General features: G+C 32.0%; 1 protein-coding gene across 3 annotated transcripts in view; it reads left to right on the top strand.

The window, feature by feature from the left end:
- The window catches only part of LOC100163469, a 72,188-nt gene that overhangs the window by 19,807 nt on the left and 35,087 nt on the right, over positions 1-17,294 (top strand). For 2 of the 3 annotated variants that reach the window (XM_029491704.1, XM_008189583.2), the window contains exon 2: positions 15,643-15,798. In XM_029491704.1, coding sequence (XP_029347564.1) covers positions 15,643-15,798 — 156 coding nt within the window. Of the gene's footprint in view, positions 1-6,378; positions 7,074-15,642; positions 15,799-17,294 lie in introns of those variants that run through there. The other variant, XM_008189582.2, reaches the window with a different exon arrangement.

Raw genomic sequence — 17,294 nt, 5'->3', positions numbered from 1 at the left:
TAATGAATATTTACACTTAATATATATGAATTATAGTAAGTTATAAATAAGTGTAAGAATTTGAAAATCTATAAAAACATAAATTAAGCGTTGAAAATAATTCGTGTTGAGGAAAATCGAATATATTATCGAGATTATAATATTATGAATTATGATCTTTATTGGGTATATAATATTATTAGATACAATACGGCATACGCAATGTAATATTATGATTTGAATTCAATAAACGAACACTGATTTCGAATAATGTGGTCTATAATGGAAGATCAATAAAAAAAATTATGAATGTCTAATTAAAAAACTCGAAACAACCCGCCGACCTTCCAGTATAATAATAATATTATAATATAATGCAGCATAATATCCACACCATACTGAACGAGTTGTAAGCTATATTATTATGTTGGTTCGATATTTACCCAAGATGTGGGTCGAAGAAATCGAATTGCCAGCAAACCGGAATATGGGAAAAGACGCTGGAAGGTAAAAAAAAAATTAAAACATATCTGCTGGAAGAAATGGAAACTGGTAATTGGAATGCTAACCAGAATGTTCCAGGCAGTTTATGGTCGTTGCAGAGTATAGAGTATAATATCATAAACTTCGAGTAATATCGACCTACTTCGTTGCGTTATCAAAATTTCATAGAGTTTTTCATGAAAAACAGCGGACTAAACATGTATGGAATACAGACTATAAAATATATTATTAATTATAATATATCCTATACAACGTCAGTAATATATATCAGCCGATTCAAGTAATAATTATTATACTAGGTACTCGTATACGATAACATTTCCTAGGTGCAGCGTTGCACTGCTCATTCTTGTTTTTAAATCATATTTTTACTTTACGTCTCACTCTATCTCTTTCTCATAAGAGTAAACACGTACGCGGAGTACGTTTCTTAAGTTTCTTTAATTTCGTTGTTAGAAAATGTTATGAGACACATGTAGTCCATGCTAATTATTGCCGTTTAGGTTCCGTGGCCATGTGAATATTGTGTGTGTTACGCGATATGCACAGCTGTTATATCGGTTCCATGCGCTGGGCAATTGCTGAGCAATGCACCCCGGACTCAACAAGTTGGTTTCACCTATATTATACGAATGCTAAAATAGTTTAACGTACAAAAGACAAACGAAAAAGTAAAAATCTAATTGTAAAAAATGAGAAACGAAACGTCGCGCCTTTGTCGGCGGTAAAGAAAAGAGATCCAAACTATCTCGCCGGACGATTATACGCAGTCGGTTTCGTGTATATAAGGTCAACCGCGCGTGTACACAGACGGCGGCGTTCGCGGTTTTTTTTAATCTTTTACTCGATTTGTTGCCCCGGAGCCGAGTTCACCGCGCCGCGTTTCACTTTTTCGGTTACGTCCGTGACTCAGAGCACCGAACAACAATACTGACGCAGTAGTAAACTCGTAGATACACGTGCGTTATAATATTGGTTTTCGTTTTCGGTCTGGACCATAACCTCGATGACGCCGCGCCGCCCATCGTGTCTTCGTCCGTGCTCGCTAAAATATAACAATATAATATAGTACCCGGTATACTTTTACGACCGCAAGTCGAATATTATTGTCATAGGCGATAGGCACCGAACATCTCACACTGTAGCACTACTATTATACTACAACCACAGGCTATATGAAATTTTCATTTAGTCTGTGCTACAACTATAGGTACTACTTGTATATATATAGTCGCCATGGATTGGCAAATAATACCAAAAGTAAACAAAACCAGTTAACCACTGCACAGACGACGCCGCTGCTGTATTTTATTTTAGTAATCGAAAAGCATCAAACGATCCATTGCGAACGGTTCTCAATTTCTTACTCGATTTATTATTATAACTGGTATTTTGACTGTATTATTTTTTTAATTTGTTCGTGTTGTATAAAACGATGTCTGCAGAAATTTCTTAAGAGCTGATCATTGAAAATGCTTTGTTTTGTATCAATGTATGTTTATTGGACACTATAAAAGATGACATATTATTTTTTACAACGTATTTGAGATGAATCACATTCATCTCTAATAGTAAATTTATAATTTTATTTATTTTTAAGTAAGATAATAGGGCCCCACTGAACGTTTTCGTATGTTATAATGTGTTATTTTTATTATCGATGACCGATTTGTATTATAATATTATTGTGCTCCACGATCCGCGCTACCAGAGTACCACTATCCTATTGCACTACCCTATTGAGATGAAGGTGGACCTTGAATTAATTATAATATTTGTGAATTTTCCATGTGTGTATAGGCGTAGAAGGGGAGGGGGCTAAAGGGGCTAAATCCCCCCGGAATTTTGTTTAGTTCCCCCCTTTACCCCCAAGGCAGTGTAGTTTCAGTGTGAAGGTTGGTCAGGTTATTGCAGTGGGTCGTGGAAGATTTTTTTACTGCATTTGTGTGGACCTGGCCTTACACACCTATAAATATTCTGCGCCGTTCACACAATTCACACAGATAGTCGACGATTAGTGCTTGATACGTGCTATACGATTTACGAAGTTATATGTATAGTTTGTGATTGCGCCTTGGCAGTATTGATGTGGTGTTGCTGGCATAGATGAAAATAAGGATGGGACTTTAGGGGCTAAACCACTCAAAAATGTTCATATCCCCCACACCAAACATTTCCTAAATGTTGTTCTAAGCTTATTAAATATTATTAAAGTAGGGCTTTAGCCCCCCCCCCCCCCCCCACTCCAAATTATAAACGCTTATTGGGTTTTAGGATATTTGATTTTCTGGTGCTATTATAGTTTTTTTTTTCATAGCCGCGTTACCTTCGTTCCTTTTTTCGTATTTAGTTTTGCGCGTCTGAAGTTTATTTTAGTACATCGAATGATTAACACATTTCATTGTGTCTATATTCTATAAGGATGTATCTATGATATGTTTCTTTTTATAATTTAAATATAATAAATAATAATATAGTATTTATCTTTATCTTTGTCTAGTTATATTTTTGTTATTGGGGCCAAAACTGTGTATAATATAGAGACCAAATTCAATAGTTTCTAAAACCAAAATAAGCATGTATAGGATGGATTAATATGGTTAAATCAATTCTCATACCATTGTATACGGTATAATTTGCATTATTATTTGTTATAGTTCCGATAGGTGTTCATACATATCTTTTATGTTTTGATTAAGGGAAAAAGAAATTCTGTTCATAATATAATATTGTACACGAAATGAAAATTATATTATTTTTGTTCTCCAGTAAAATTGATTAAAGAAACCAATACAATGCCATTTTAAATCTAATCTATATTCTAGATATATATGGGTTGGTATAGCGTTGTTATAACTTATAGTATATTATTATTATTATTACTATACTATGTAGGTATAGATAGTGTACTGACGATGTTTATACACTATTCCTACAAATTATAATATAGTATCTACCATAATTTCTACGGTAGATGGCTATGTGATTAAGAGAATTCGCGTGCATTAGTTCAGAAGGAAACGTGCACTAGTGAAGTATAATATTATAATCTCGTATGCATTCGTATACCTAATGTATACTATATACGTTCACTTTTCTTGTTATTTACCTTCGGAATTTCATATAAGCTCACCAAACACATTATATTCGGACACGGGCGAAAGTGAATCCTACAAACATCAATAATAACAATAATATAATAATACATCGATTATGATGTATGATAAAATATATAATAATGACATGTATGATGTAGGTGCGTGTACAATATGATACAGAGTTGGTCGAAAATACCAAATGCCGTCACACTTGGGCTTCAAGTGCAAATCATGCGTTCGTAAATAATATTAGGCGGTAATCTAGGTACACCGTGAAAAATTCTCATTCTGTTATCAGAGTATGACCACAAAAGGAACCTAATGTGCTATACATTATTTGGTCAATAGGCGAAAAGAAAACGTATCTACCCAGTACCTATATACGTCATATATTTTATACACACACGCGAGATTTACTACAATGTATTCAAGACGTTTGATATTAATATTCTTATTGATGGCAATGATGATAACTTTTTTAAGCCACCACAGTGTTACACTATTGTAAACGATTATAGGTATTATATTATAAGTAACTATTACCTACTACCTAAGTGAAATATCGTGTATATAATGTATTTACCATTTTTAACGCACTGTTGCGTATCAAATATCGCATCACGAATCATGATTATTGAACCAACGTGTAGACACATCACTTGTAAATTGAATAATGTGTACTTAATAGTTAATACAGTCGTGTTGTAGTGACCCTTGTCTAGAAATTATTAAACGATATAATATTATTAATTTAACGGCGTTGTATCCAAATATTTTATATGAACCTACTTTGTTTGAAAATTCGTGTGTAAGTATATAGAATATATATTATTATAATCTTATAATACACCGTTTCCAAACTTTACCTCCAACAGTCAAACAGAACTTTTAGAAATATCAGAAACACTTGATAGGTCTAATAGACAATAGTTAGTTATTAAATATTTCAAGAAGTGTATTATTTGTATTATCAACCGCCTAAACCTTTTTACGCCTGGTTAAATCACTGTAGAGTAATTAAGTCATTTTATAAGGTTGATATAAATAGAACTTATTAGAAAATAGAAATAGTTTTTACTTTTTACTATAGTTATTAGTTAATAATTAATATTTAATAATGCTATATAAAAAAAACGTACATTTGAAATTAGGGAGTGGTGGTAGTAGTCGTCGTACCGTATCCAACGTTTATGACGCTCCCCTATTCGGATTACGACTTTGCCGTCATATTATATGAACCATTCGACTATACAGTATACGACCATAACCTCGTATTAAAATAATTTAATATTCACTAAAATATATGCTCACAGTAGATACGGCATCGAATTCATAATAATTTTTATACGAATATTAATTTTAACACTATCCAAATTTATTAATTTTTAATTTTGTGTTTAAGACGTATTTATTGTTCGTTACTTATAAATTATAGCATTGTTTTATAATTATACTGACTAATAGTCAGATGTAACGTTTTAGGTAGAATATTCGTTTTCAATCATAAAATGAATAACTTAAGTCTATAATGTCAACTTGTGATTTATTAAGCTGTTTTGAATGGAGAATATATTAGTACAAGTGTACAAGATTAACAATACTGCAATAATAAGGTTTCAGAGACATTCAAAGTTTTTTTTTTTTTGTTCGATAACTCGTTTAATAAATTCTTAAGAAAAAATAACAATCCACACTATGTCTTCTCTCGGACAATTATGGAGGCGTATGTAATATGTATGGATGAAAAGGTATAATTATTAGTCTTTTGAGTTTTGTCAACTATCGTGAAAACAAAGATATTATATATCTACGTTACCCTGTTTGCCCACCTATGAATTGAATGTACTTTTCACGAGGCGTAATATTTATTAGAATTATTTTTTTCATATCATTTATTGATTCAAAAGAATGATATTTTTTTCGTCTATTATTTTCCGACACACGGCGTCGAAACGAAAATATTAGCATATATTTAGTATAATATATAGAATATAGATACTTACTACATTATTACGATAAATCAAATGTTTTACGTGAAGCCTATAATATTATCATATATTATGAATATTGAATATAATAGTCGCGGAAACAAGCATAATTAATATTATTATTATTATTATTATTATTATTATTATTAATAATATACTTGGCAACATTGGCGGCTTTGATGTGGTTAAAAATCAATCGTTTTCGGTATGTAACGCGTGGCATTGACAGGTATAAACTACATTATTTTTCACGGAATTTATTATAATCAACGCGTTATTATATACAGTAGTGTACAATATACATAAGTAATTTTAATAGTAGGTAGTAATTGAATGAATCATCAACATTGTCGTCGTCGCATATTCGTATTCCCATTAGTCCCAATACTGATACCGATGATCATCACTTAAATAATCTGGATACCCCACTGCATACCACAACCCCGGTAGTCGATATAGACGGAGTAAAGAAAAAAAAATCCTGGGACAAAGCGTGGGGTAGGTACATCAAAACGAAAATATTGTGATGGCTGGCGGCCAATACTCCGTATACTCGTAGTGCTACCTATAGTGCACAATACAATAAATTATAAAATAAAAATGTGTGTCGTACAACCGAACATGGACGCGTTGCCCCGGTGTACACAATGAACGCAAATGAGACACGCACGACGGTTACGCTGTATACGGCACGCAGTATTGTTCGGGCTTCCGGTGACCCTGCAGTGGCCGGACACTGGTGGCGCGGGAGGTTAGGTGTACACCTACAGAAGAGTTCGGTGCCGGGATCGAGTCGGGTTGCTGCCAGTCGTGCGCAGGTCGTCATGTTGGACAGCGTCCGGTGTCTGATGTCCGTGGTGATGCCTTCGCCGTCGGAACGGCCGGTCATCACCGCCGACGGCGAACGGCGAGGACCGACCAGTTTTCGACGGCAATCCGGCTCCAAGCGTAAGGTGCGCGTGCACAGGGTCAGCTCCAGGTACCCGACCGTCGAAGTCCGGACCCGGATGGATTCGTACGGCACCGGAGTGAGGTCGTCGGCAGCGGCGATGACCGTCGCCAACTCAAACGCCGCTGGTGTCGACCTTTGTGGCACCGGTGACAACTTTTATGGTGGTGGATCCGGCGACACGCACACCGTGCCCGGCGGATCGTCTTCTTCGTCGTCGTCGTCGTCGTCGTCGTCATCAACGTCGACGTCAACCTCGGCTTCAGACACGGCAGCCGGCTGCTCGTCAGTCTCGGACACGGACTTTTACTACGAGGACCGGACTGACGGTGCCGGGGTGCACACGACCGTCATTGAACTCAGGGCTGAACACGTGGACCGGACCGAAACCATCCAAGAAGAGTTCCGAGACAGCTTGACTCCCACCTACGACGAAGACGACGACCACCACAATCACCTGCAGCCGCGTCACATCCGCCGTCGGACTGTCGAAGTCGTCACGAAACACCGTCACGTGCTTTCCGAATCGTGTCGCGTCAAAGTGGAAAACTTGAGGTACGCCAGCGCGCACAGATTATACCTAATATTGTCATATGTATAGTCGTTTGCAGAATACATACGAAATATAAATATAAACTCGTATTATCTGTACCTACATAATATACATGTTACATGCGGACTTGACCTCGGAACAATGACGGTCACCTAGCACCTAATGCGTTGAACCTTCGCATACTATTTTTATTGATATTTTTATATTTTATTTCCTAGCATTTAAAATGGTAAACCCAAAACAATTCTAATTGAAGGCATGTTCCTTTAACATAGTTTTTAATTTCTAACACCAGAGTTTTCTAATACTGATTGTTAGTTTAGACTGTAGACACATTTTACGACCCATGTAAAATACATTTGTCGATCTCTACATTAAAAATCATACCATAAATCGTTTTATCTATATTTTAATTGAGCCGTTCTAACGGGAATGTTCCCCGCGCCCGCCAATTGCAATAACATTAAAACGTTTTACAACGTTCGAAATTACAACCCAACGAAAGTGGATTTGTAACTTTCCACTCGTTCAGTGTAAAACAGCTGGACACAAATACTAGTTTTGATATTTAAATCTACTATATTAAATATATAATTTGAAAATTCGTCGTCATTCAATTATATGTTTTATTAGCATTAAGTACATCGCAATAAATTATAATATTAGTACTAAAACTATAGGTACTGTAGCCTGTAGGTACCAACACACATCACCTGACGGATTTAAAATAAAATTAATAAAATATGAGAATATTTAATCACGACACTTTAAAAAATAAATAGTTTCCAACAATTATTCTCCTGTGACATTATTATTATTATTATTATATATAATATAATATGTTGAGTAGGTATGTAGGTATACGTATTGTACGAGTAATTTGTAGGTTCATTTTTTTAGTAGCACAATAAAAATCAATTTTTATGGGAACGGTGTAATAGAGAATCGTCCTTCCCATCTGATATCACGTTTTGGTCATGACAAAATAATCAAAAAAGTGTTTATACAATTATTTATATTTATTGTTAACCTCAAAGGTGTGATTTTCGGAATTCTTATAGGTATCAGAACGGTGATCACCTGTTAATATAATATATAATAAACATTTTGGATGGCATAATATATGTATATGTAAAAACCGTCGATATCAAACAATGCTGGATTCATAAGAGTGTATACGATTTCGCTTTCTGCAGACTGCACCTACCTGTATAGGTATTTCTTACCACAGAATATTTTCATTTCAATTTCGTGCGTTCAACTCTAATGTTGTCAATAACAATAAAATATAATAATATAATAATTAAATAACTCATATAAATTTTAATATTTAATATTTATATTATTTTATTTTATTTAAGATTTAAGTCTAATATTTAAAATGTTGACCGAAAAAATGTACTTAAAATTTAAATAAGTTTTTAGAGATACCCAGGTGCTATTTTATTTTCCCTTCTATATTTATGAATGTCAACTTTTTAGTACCAAGAAACATAATCACATCACTCAGGATACGGTGTTTTTCCATTCTTGACAGTGCACCATATTAACGAGATAATAAAAAAAAGATTTTCCAATGAAATTACAAGATTTATTACATATAATTAATATACAATTATTATAAACGAAAATAGATACATAATATGTGTAAATTTTAAATATATTTTATAAAAAATCGTTTTTCTATAATACCCCATCCCTTTAAAAACATATCGTTCTCAGTCTCCGTATTTAATACGTTTAACACATTTTTATGCATAAACACCATAATCTATATTTTTATTCAAATTCTGATCTTTGGAATTATAAGTTTACTAACTACTTAGTCTATAGAGACAATATTGTTTACGACTAGAAAACGGACAACGGGGTGATTGAATGCGAACAGCGCGGCATGGCGGATGCAGCGGAGAAAAAGGCCAGTGACTATCGCGTTTTCTTCAGACTAACCGTGAAAATTAACGTGGTTATCCTCTCACGAGTATATTATATTTCCCATTGTTTAATCTTTTAGGAATCATTGAAAAAATTGAACGACGTTGAGAAAAACGGTCGGCGTCGGGCTACCTCCGTTTTCATTTAGACCGACCAACGGAAAATATCACGGTTATCCGCTCGGCCGCTCGCTATATATTATAGTAACGTAAGCCGCGGTCCACATTGTGTATACAGTGTGATTGAAAGGGAGTGTCCGCACGCTCATAAATTCCCATCGCCAGTGTAAGGATAACGCAGTCGCTGCCGGTGTCGCAGGTTTCTAATACCCTTAAATATTTTTACCCCTGGTAAAATTGATCAGCAGGGGGGTAAAACTATACTAGGAGATTATTACCCCCCCCCCCCCCCCAGTAAAATTTATCAACAAGGGAGTAAAAATAAACTAGGATATTTTTACCCCCTTTCAAAATATATTATAACCGGGGGGGTAAAAATAATCTACTATAAAAATTCAATGGGAGATAAATATATCCTAGTATATTTTAAATAGATCGTTAATTATATGCTAGGATATTTTTACCCCTCTGTCAATCAATTTTACCCCCCTTAAAATTTTAACGGAGGTAAAAATCGCCTGTTACACCGGCCTTTTTCTCCTCGTATGTCGAGGAATTAGATTCTCTATCAACCCGTTTTCGCGTCGTCATCCACGAATGCATAACAACAGTGGTTTTAGATGCGTCGATCGTGATGTAACCGATGAGATTAGGTTAAACTTTGTGGAGTTTCTATACATATTTTAATACTTTATACTTTATAGTTTATAGTACCTACCGAATATTTTCGAATATGCGACGATTTTGCAGTTAATGGAATAATAAATATGTGGGACGGGATGAAATAAGTTATTGAGTTATTCGGTACCAATACAGAACATCGATTTCAAACGATGCTCTGCGTCGCCAAAAGCTTGAAAGATTCAAAGATCCTTAATACGCTCGTGATTCCAGTTTCCATATTTCACGTTTCGGACGTATCGTGTGAAATTGATTTCATGAACCCACGCGTCGCACTATCCCCAGAGCACAGTTGTCTGCAATATTTTAAGTTTAATGTTGAAAACAAATTATGATGAATATTATTTTTTGACAACCTTTATATATTATGATAATATTATGTAATATGTATACACAAAACATCTCATAAAAATAAAACTGTTGTCGAATAATATAACATCGAAAGGTTAATTTTCATAAAGTGGACTAAGAGGTACACTCTATCCGGGCCTATAATATGTCTAAGGATTGTATGCATTCATTTATAAAAACATTTGGATGGTGATATAAACAATATGTCCTTGGTAAATTTGATTATTTATTTATTATTATTTATTTCCAAGAAATAGTACCTATGTATAATTAAGTTAATAATATAATAATTCTTCTTTCCTTTTGTGTTTTGTTGTGGTAATACGTTAATTATCTTACACCATCTCGAAGACCTCCACAATTGCCTAAGGTTAAAACAAGGGGCGTCCAAACATAGGTACAGTTCTAGTAATGACGTGTTAATGAGTTGAGTTTTTTTAATTTTTCGATATTTAACTTTATTTTGATGATAAATTAAAATATTATACTGACTACCTACACAATTTATATAATATGAAAAATATTCCTTAAATGCAGTGAAGTATGAACGGTAGCACTTACTCAGTACTCACTATGTCACTATACTCATCCTCCTGAGGCATGCGCAATTTTATATTTTTATATAAAAACCGTCAACAACAATATATTATTATTACCGTGTTACGTGAGATAAAAAGCTCAATATATGGTGCATACGTCTAATAATATATCTACGCGCACGCGCTTGCCAACGTTTGTGCTCTGTTTGGTAAAAACAGTTAAGTCGTTACTAATCATGATAATATATGCGTTCTATGTTATCATCGTATTCATCATAATTTTCATTATTATTACTTATTGCTGCTACGTAGGTATATTATATATATATATTATAATAAATGCACGAGGACTTCACCGGCCGGAACAAATAAACCACTGGTTCGGTCATGGTTTGTGCACACTGACGGATCGCGTTTCCTATGTATGTGACCCCGGTGCGACAAACACCAAAAGTATAATTTTATTTCGTGCACGATAATGTTATGGCATGTTGACTGCCACTCATGCCACTTCCACTACGCCGTGGCCGTTCACCGTGAGTGATGACATACACTTGTGCGCATTTTAGGTTGCCGCATTCTTCAGACGCCAGGCGAACGCAAATTAGTTTCCCAAATATAAATTTTATAATATTATTGATGAGTGGTAAAGTTGGCACAATTAAAAAAGAAAAAACATGATAATAATACACTTACCAGAAAAACAAGGTATGACTGGTATAACATGAACGAAAATTATTTAAACGTCGAAAACGGAAAACTCAAATCACATACATTCATTTTTTCATTAAGGCGCCCGGTTCCGATGCCATTTCGTCCTCAAAAATACACCCTGCGGGAATAACGATACCGCCTTGTAGAATCAACCAAATTTCATAATTTTTTTTTTTAATTGTTAAAGGGAAATATTCTACAGCCCGCATCGATCTCTGTATTTCAATATTTTATTCTCAAACCTTATAAAATGTCTAAAAAAATACAAGATAAAAAGTATTTTTTTACAATATTTTTAATACAATTTTATGAAATAAAATACAAAATCAGAGATCGTTGTGGGCTGTAGGAAGTCTTCTTCTTTCAGATAAAAAAATAGTCATCAAAATCCGACAATTATACAAATCTTGAAAGTTATTCCCGTAAAGTCATTTTTTTTCGATATAAAACACCCTATCAACCCCCCCCCCCCCCCTAAATAGGTATCGGGTAGTAGATTAGTGGAAAATTCTTATAACTGAGGTGGCAACTTAAATATAAAATTTAATTTTCCAATTTTATAGAATTGTGGAAAAATTGAAAAACTGGCACCGGGACCCTTAAACAGCTGTAATTAAAGTGTTCCGTAAGTTCTGATTTTCTGATACTTGAAATAAATTCAGTTGTAAGGCATAGCTGATGAATAAAAATTTAAATTTAAAAACTGTTAACAAGTAAGTTACATGTACTTATACCATCGATACCTAACGTGTGAATTAATAACTAAATTACTATACTAAATTATTGATTGAAATGTATGCATTATTCTATTTTATTACAAGCATTCAACCTTTTAACCATATTATATTGATAGTATATGTTATATATTATATATGGGCTAATATAATCCAACTGGATTGAAAGTGTATTACATAATATTACCTATAATATTACTATACACATTAATAGGCTTTTTATATACACATCCTTTTCCGTACGTCAGTGGTCAGTCGTCAGTACCTAACTAACACGGCTATACACATCAAATTATTTATTTGTATTAGTCATAATTTATTGATAAAAGTTATAACGATTTTATTTGGATATTATTTTAATATTTATATTGTCTTGTTATTGTATGAATATTATATTATGTAACTACAGCTGTTTAGACATTGGAAAACTTTATACAAACTTAATATTTATACGCATGGAATTACACATATTTCCATGTAATAAATTGTAAATAATTGTAAGCATTATAAACCCTCTCAAATAGATTTAGTTAGTTTTTGTACCCACCATTTAAAAACTCTTTTATAATAATGAATGAAAACATTTTTTTTTTACTTAAAATCTATACACATTTACATATTATTCACATAACATTTATAAAAGTTAAACGTTTAAATGGTGGTATAAAATACAAGTCTAATTAGAACCTTAAAACTTATTCGGTATTCCATACTTCTCATATCCCTTTGAATATCAATGGCCAGTGGTTGAACTACAACTTGAACATAATATTTTCTGTAACAGTTGGAAGATAATAACTGGTAGTTAAGGGCAGTGACAACTTTGTATCATTCATTTTGTCTTAATATCCTGGATTTTATAATTTCTTACATTTTCAAAAGTTATTGTGATACACGTTTAATGTTTATTTCATTTGGTTAACATTTTTTGTCTTTAAAATAGGGGTTTTCCCAATTACAATTTACCTCTTTCAAATTTTAAACAATGCCTTATAATCATTTTTATTACTACGTAAAAATAGTACACGCATACTTGGTTACTTGATACAAATAATTAACAAGTATTATTGTAAACATTTACAATGTTAACGAAATATAACGATTCTAGCCTTGAAATGTTAACTAAATATGGACAGACCATGATTATAAAATGATTACGAATTCCAATGGTTATCATTTAGGTACTATAAATTGAATAGGAAAGTTGTTCTTATATATTTATTTGTGTATTTATCTAGAAAAAAATAATAACTAACTAACCGTGTTTTAAAAGAAACTACCTACCCACATGCTATAATTTTTTGAAAAAAAAAATCATAATTAGTTCACCAACTACAATTATATAGTGTCTACTTATAAATTATAATATCAATGTAATATATTTACTAAATAATTCAACGTGATCAATAACACACATGCATTTTTTGTAAATAAATACATTTTTATTTCATAGCCTAGTGAAGTTATATGGTTTTAAAACAAATTATATATTATGTTAGAGAAGGTAATTTATATCCCACGTATAGGCCATTTTATGTTAGGAAATTGTTGGTACGCCGTAGGTATATTTGTGTAACAAGTAAATGTCACTCAGTTCAAATAAACTAAAATGATTTAAATCAAGTATTTAAGCAATTAATGGTTTGGAACTAAGCTTTATATAACTGTGACTACTTACTATTATACAATTTCCTTTCCATAAAATGATTTGAATGAATTATCTTAAATTAAACATGCGAGAATTGACTTTTTATTAAATGTTTTCTTTTCTTTTAGATCTATATTACAACTTATATTTATATTTTTAAAACAAACAATTTTAAAACATTAATATATATTAATAATAGTATTATTTAAAAATTAAAAACAGAGGAAGTCGCTCTGCTATTTTTTTTTTTATATATAATGAAGATGTCAAATGTACCTCGTCATTGAGTAGGTCACTGGTAATAATGGGCGAATTCAATTTAAAGTCAATGATAAATAATTATTACATAAAATAGCTTGAAATGAAGAATATTGATGAATATTGAAGAATGATGAATATTTAGAAAACCATACTGTATAGACATAAATAGTTATTGGTAAATAGTAATGTAGATACGAAATACCTATAGTACCTACCAAAAAGTTTTAAGCTCTTAATAATAACATTTTTTTAATCACAATAAAATCACTAAAATCGACATATTTTGTTTAAATATCAAATTTTTTGAAATTTTAACTGATCAGTCAATGTTAATAACAAAAATTGTGACTATAATTTTTATATTTTTTAATCGTTGTAAGAAAAATGTATGAGTAACCATAAATCAAATTTCCAAGTTTTTTTAATCATAAACAAACATTTAATTATTCATAAATTTAAAAATATTAAAAAAGTAAAAAATGTCTAATATCTATAAATAATACGAAAAGAATCAAAATATTTTGAAAATTCATCATGTTTAGTAAAATATGCTAATTATTTAAAGATTTAGTGAAAAGTCAACGTTTTTGAATTGCAACAAAAAAACAAAATTGATTTTTTTTTATGCTGGTTTTACGTTATAATTCCTTTTTCACTAATTCGTTTTTTCTAAATATATTAAAAAATAGGTACTTCGGTAATTTTAGTAATTTTTACTTTGACCCCTTCTCCCTCCAAGTACCAACTAGATCCAATATAATACCAAAGTCACCCTTAAAGTTGAAAGTTTTAGTAATAACTAATTTTACTGTTACAAAAGATAGTCCTTAACAGAAAAAAAAAATGATTATTATAAAACCAATACATTCATCGCTCCGCTCAAAATCTAAAATAGACTCCTCGTTGATGTAGTAATGGAATTGATCTACTCAATACTTTTAAAATTAATTAAAATTAGAATTATTTTATAATCACAATTATTATTTATTACATCACCAAAAAATAAAGTACCCACTCCATTTTTAGGTGTGTTGCTTATCAATTAAAATATATTGTATAATATAGTTTTTATAAAAGTTATTTTACTATATAGAATACCTAGTACCTACATAATAGCATGTAACGTATATTAAATAAACAGTGTGAATATTATTGATAAAGAAATATGCATACATTGCGCATGTCACGTTGAAAGTGAACAATATGATAAATGTATACAAACATTAATTGTTAAACATTCTTGTTCAATGTACACAGTTAATGCATAAGACTTAAATATACAATAATAAATTATAATACAGGTACCTGTTACCTATACCCAATAATTTATTGTTGTTGTTTGTAATAAAAACACATGGTGTATGACTGGCCAATCCAAAAATCTTTGTTTTCTCTACGGTTGATTGCTTAATTGTTACGAGTATGACGTGATTAACTTTCATTAGTCAGTATAATAATATAAACAATAATTAACTTTGATTATTCAATAATTATGTTTACCTACTGCTGACAGCTGCGCAATGCGAACGTTTTAAGTGCATAATACTAAATATGTATTATTATTTTAAATCTTTCTCTCTCTTGTTCAGATATGGTCGAGTGAACGTGGTCAGGTGGCTGTTGTGGGAAGCAGACATGCCGGTGCTGGAAAGGTCCAACAACGGTGCTCTGGCACTGCACTACGCGTCGGCCAGGGGATGTCTGGACTGCGTGAAGCTCCTGTGTAAATCTGCCGGTGAAATATGGTAAGTCTAGTGGATATAATACTCAATAATAGTAAGAAAAATAAAAATAATAATGATATTCTTCAACAGCTAATACCTATACACTCTGGCACTTTGCGTCACTGAGCAGTTGTATTCGAAAACGATAAATGTAGTATTGTAGTTATTAGTCAATAGCCAATAACCATAATGGTATAATATTATTAAACTAGTAATAATTGATTCGAAAATAATCGTTTTATATTAATAACTATGTGTAGTAAAAGCAGTTTTCTTATACACAACCAAGGTTGACGTTTTATTTTACTGACATGATGATTATATCAACACATCAAATACATTCGAATTTAAATACATATAACATTATAAAATATAAATTATAAATCGAATTTTGAAACTATATACGTACATATTTAAATAACTGTGTTATAACGAAACGCTGGGTCAAAAGTTTCTACTGCAGTACTGACATTATTTATGTACTTCATCCGTATACATAAAATAAACGTTAAACGTCCCAAGTAAACTATTAGCCGAATAAGTATGTACATTAATGAATAATAACTAATGAGAAATGACCAACGTGGCTGAGTTGTTTCTTTTTGTAGAAACGCATTCGAATATAATAATGTAGACGTCTTGTTTTAATATGGGACGTAGGAATAATAATTAATATTAGTCAATGCGGGGAGTACAGAAAGGGGGAAAATTGTTCAACATAGAAAAACATAAGCAATTACAATATTTTAGTTCGTCTTTGGCTTCATCGGGTAAAAACAATATTTATATTAAAAATAATGATAATTTTATGATGCTTAATTATTAAACACATGATAAGTATTATTGAACTCCAAATTTTTCCGAATGTGGACTGAAACATGGTATATACAAGTTATACACCTACATAATATACTATATTATACACTACACTCAATTTCGTACTAAAACCGGCAGTGGTAGTCGTCTTAGCTGCGTTGGCCTTTGGAATTCGATTAATAACCACACTATTGATGCTTGTACACTGTTATATGACGTTATAATATTAGTTATAGCCGTTGCTGTTTATAGTGAAAAGTGAAAGCGTCTGCCGTCGTCGTCGTGATAATATTTTCGTCTTATCCTATTGCTACGTCGTAGTCGCAACTTCCTTCCCGATACGCATAATTGATTTTTATTTTTCGATTTTTATGCAATCGATTTACACTCGGAGATGATTTCTACGAACACGTTCGAGTAAAAGATGAGACTTCCACCTCTATTCTTCGCTCTCGGATATCCAGTTATTTCGTCTTCAACCACGGTCCCGTAATAAATCGTATAAATAAATCGTATAAATCACATCATCACATTTCGAGAAAATCATTTAGTCCGATAGCATATAATATTATTCTGAGATGCATTATTTTCAAGTACTGGTATATTATTTAACAGTAAGCGGTGGTTATTTAATTGGTACCTTTTACACGTAGGTCCAACACACGTGTTATCTATTAAAAAATATCATTGCGCAACGAGGC

This window comes from Acyrthosiphon pisum, chromosome A3 (assembly GCF_005508785.2).
Source record: "Acyrthosiphon pisum isolate AL4f chromosome A3, pea_aphid_22Mar2018_4r6ur, whole genome shotgun sequence".
Taxonomy (NCBI): Eukaryota; Metazoa; Arthropoda; class Insecta; order Hemiptera; family Aphididae; genus Acyrthosiphon; species Acyrthosiphon pisum.
The sequence above is the reverse complement of the archived record's forward strand: the minus strand, read 5'-3'. Positions and strand labels throughout refer to the sequence as shown.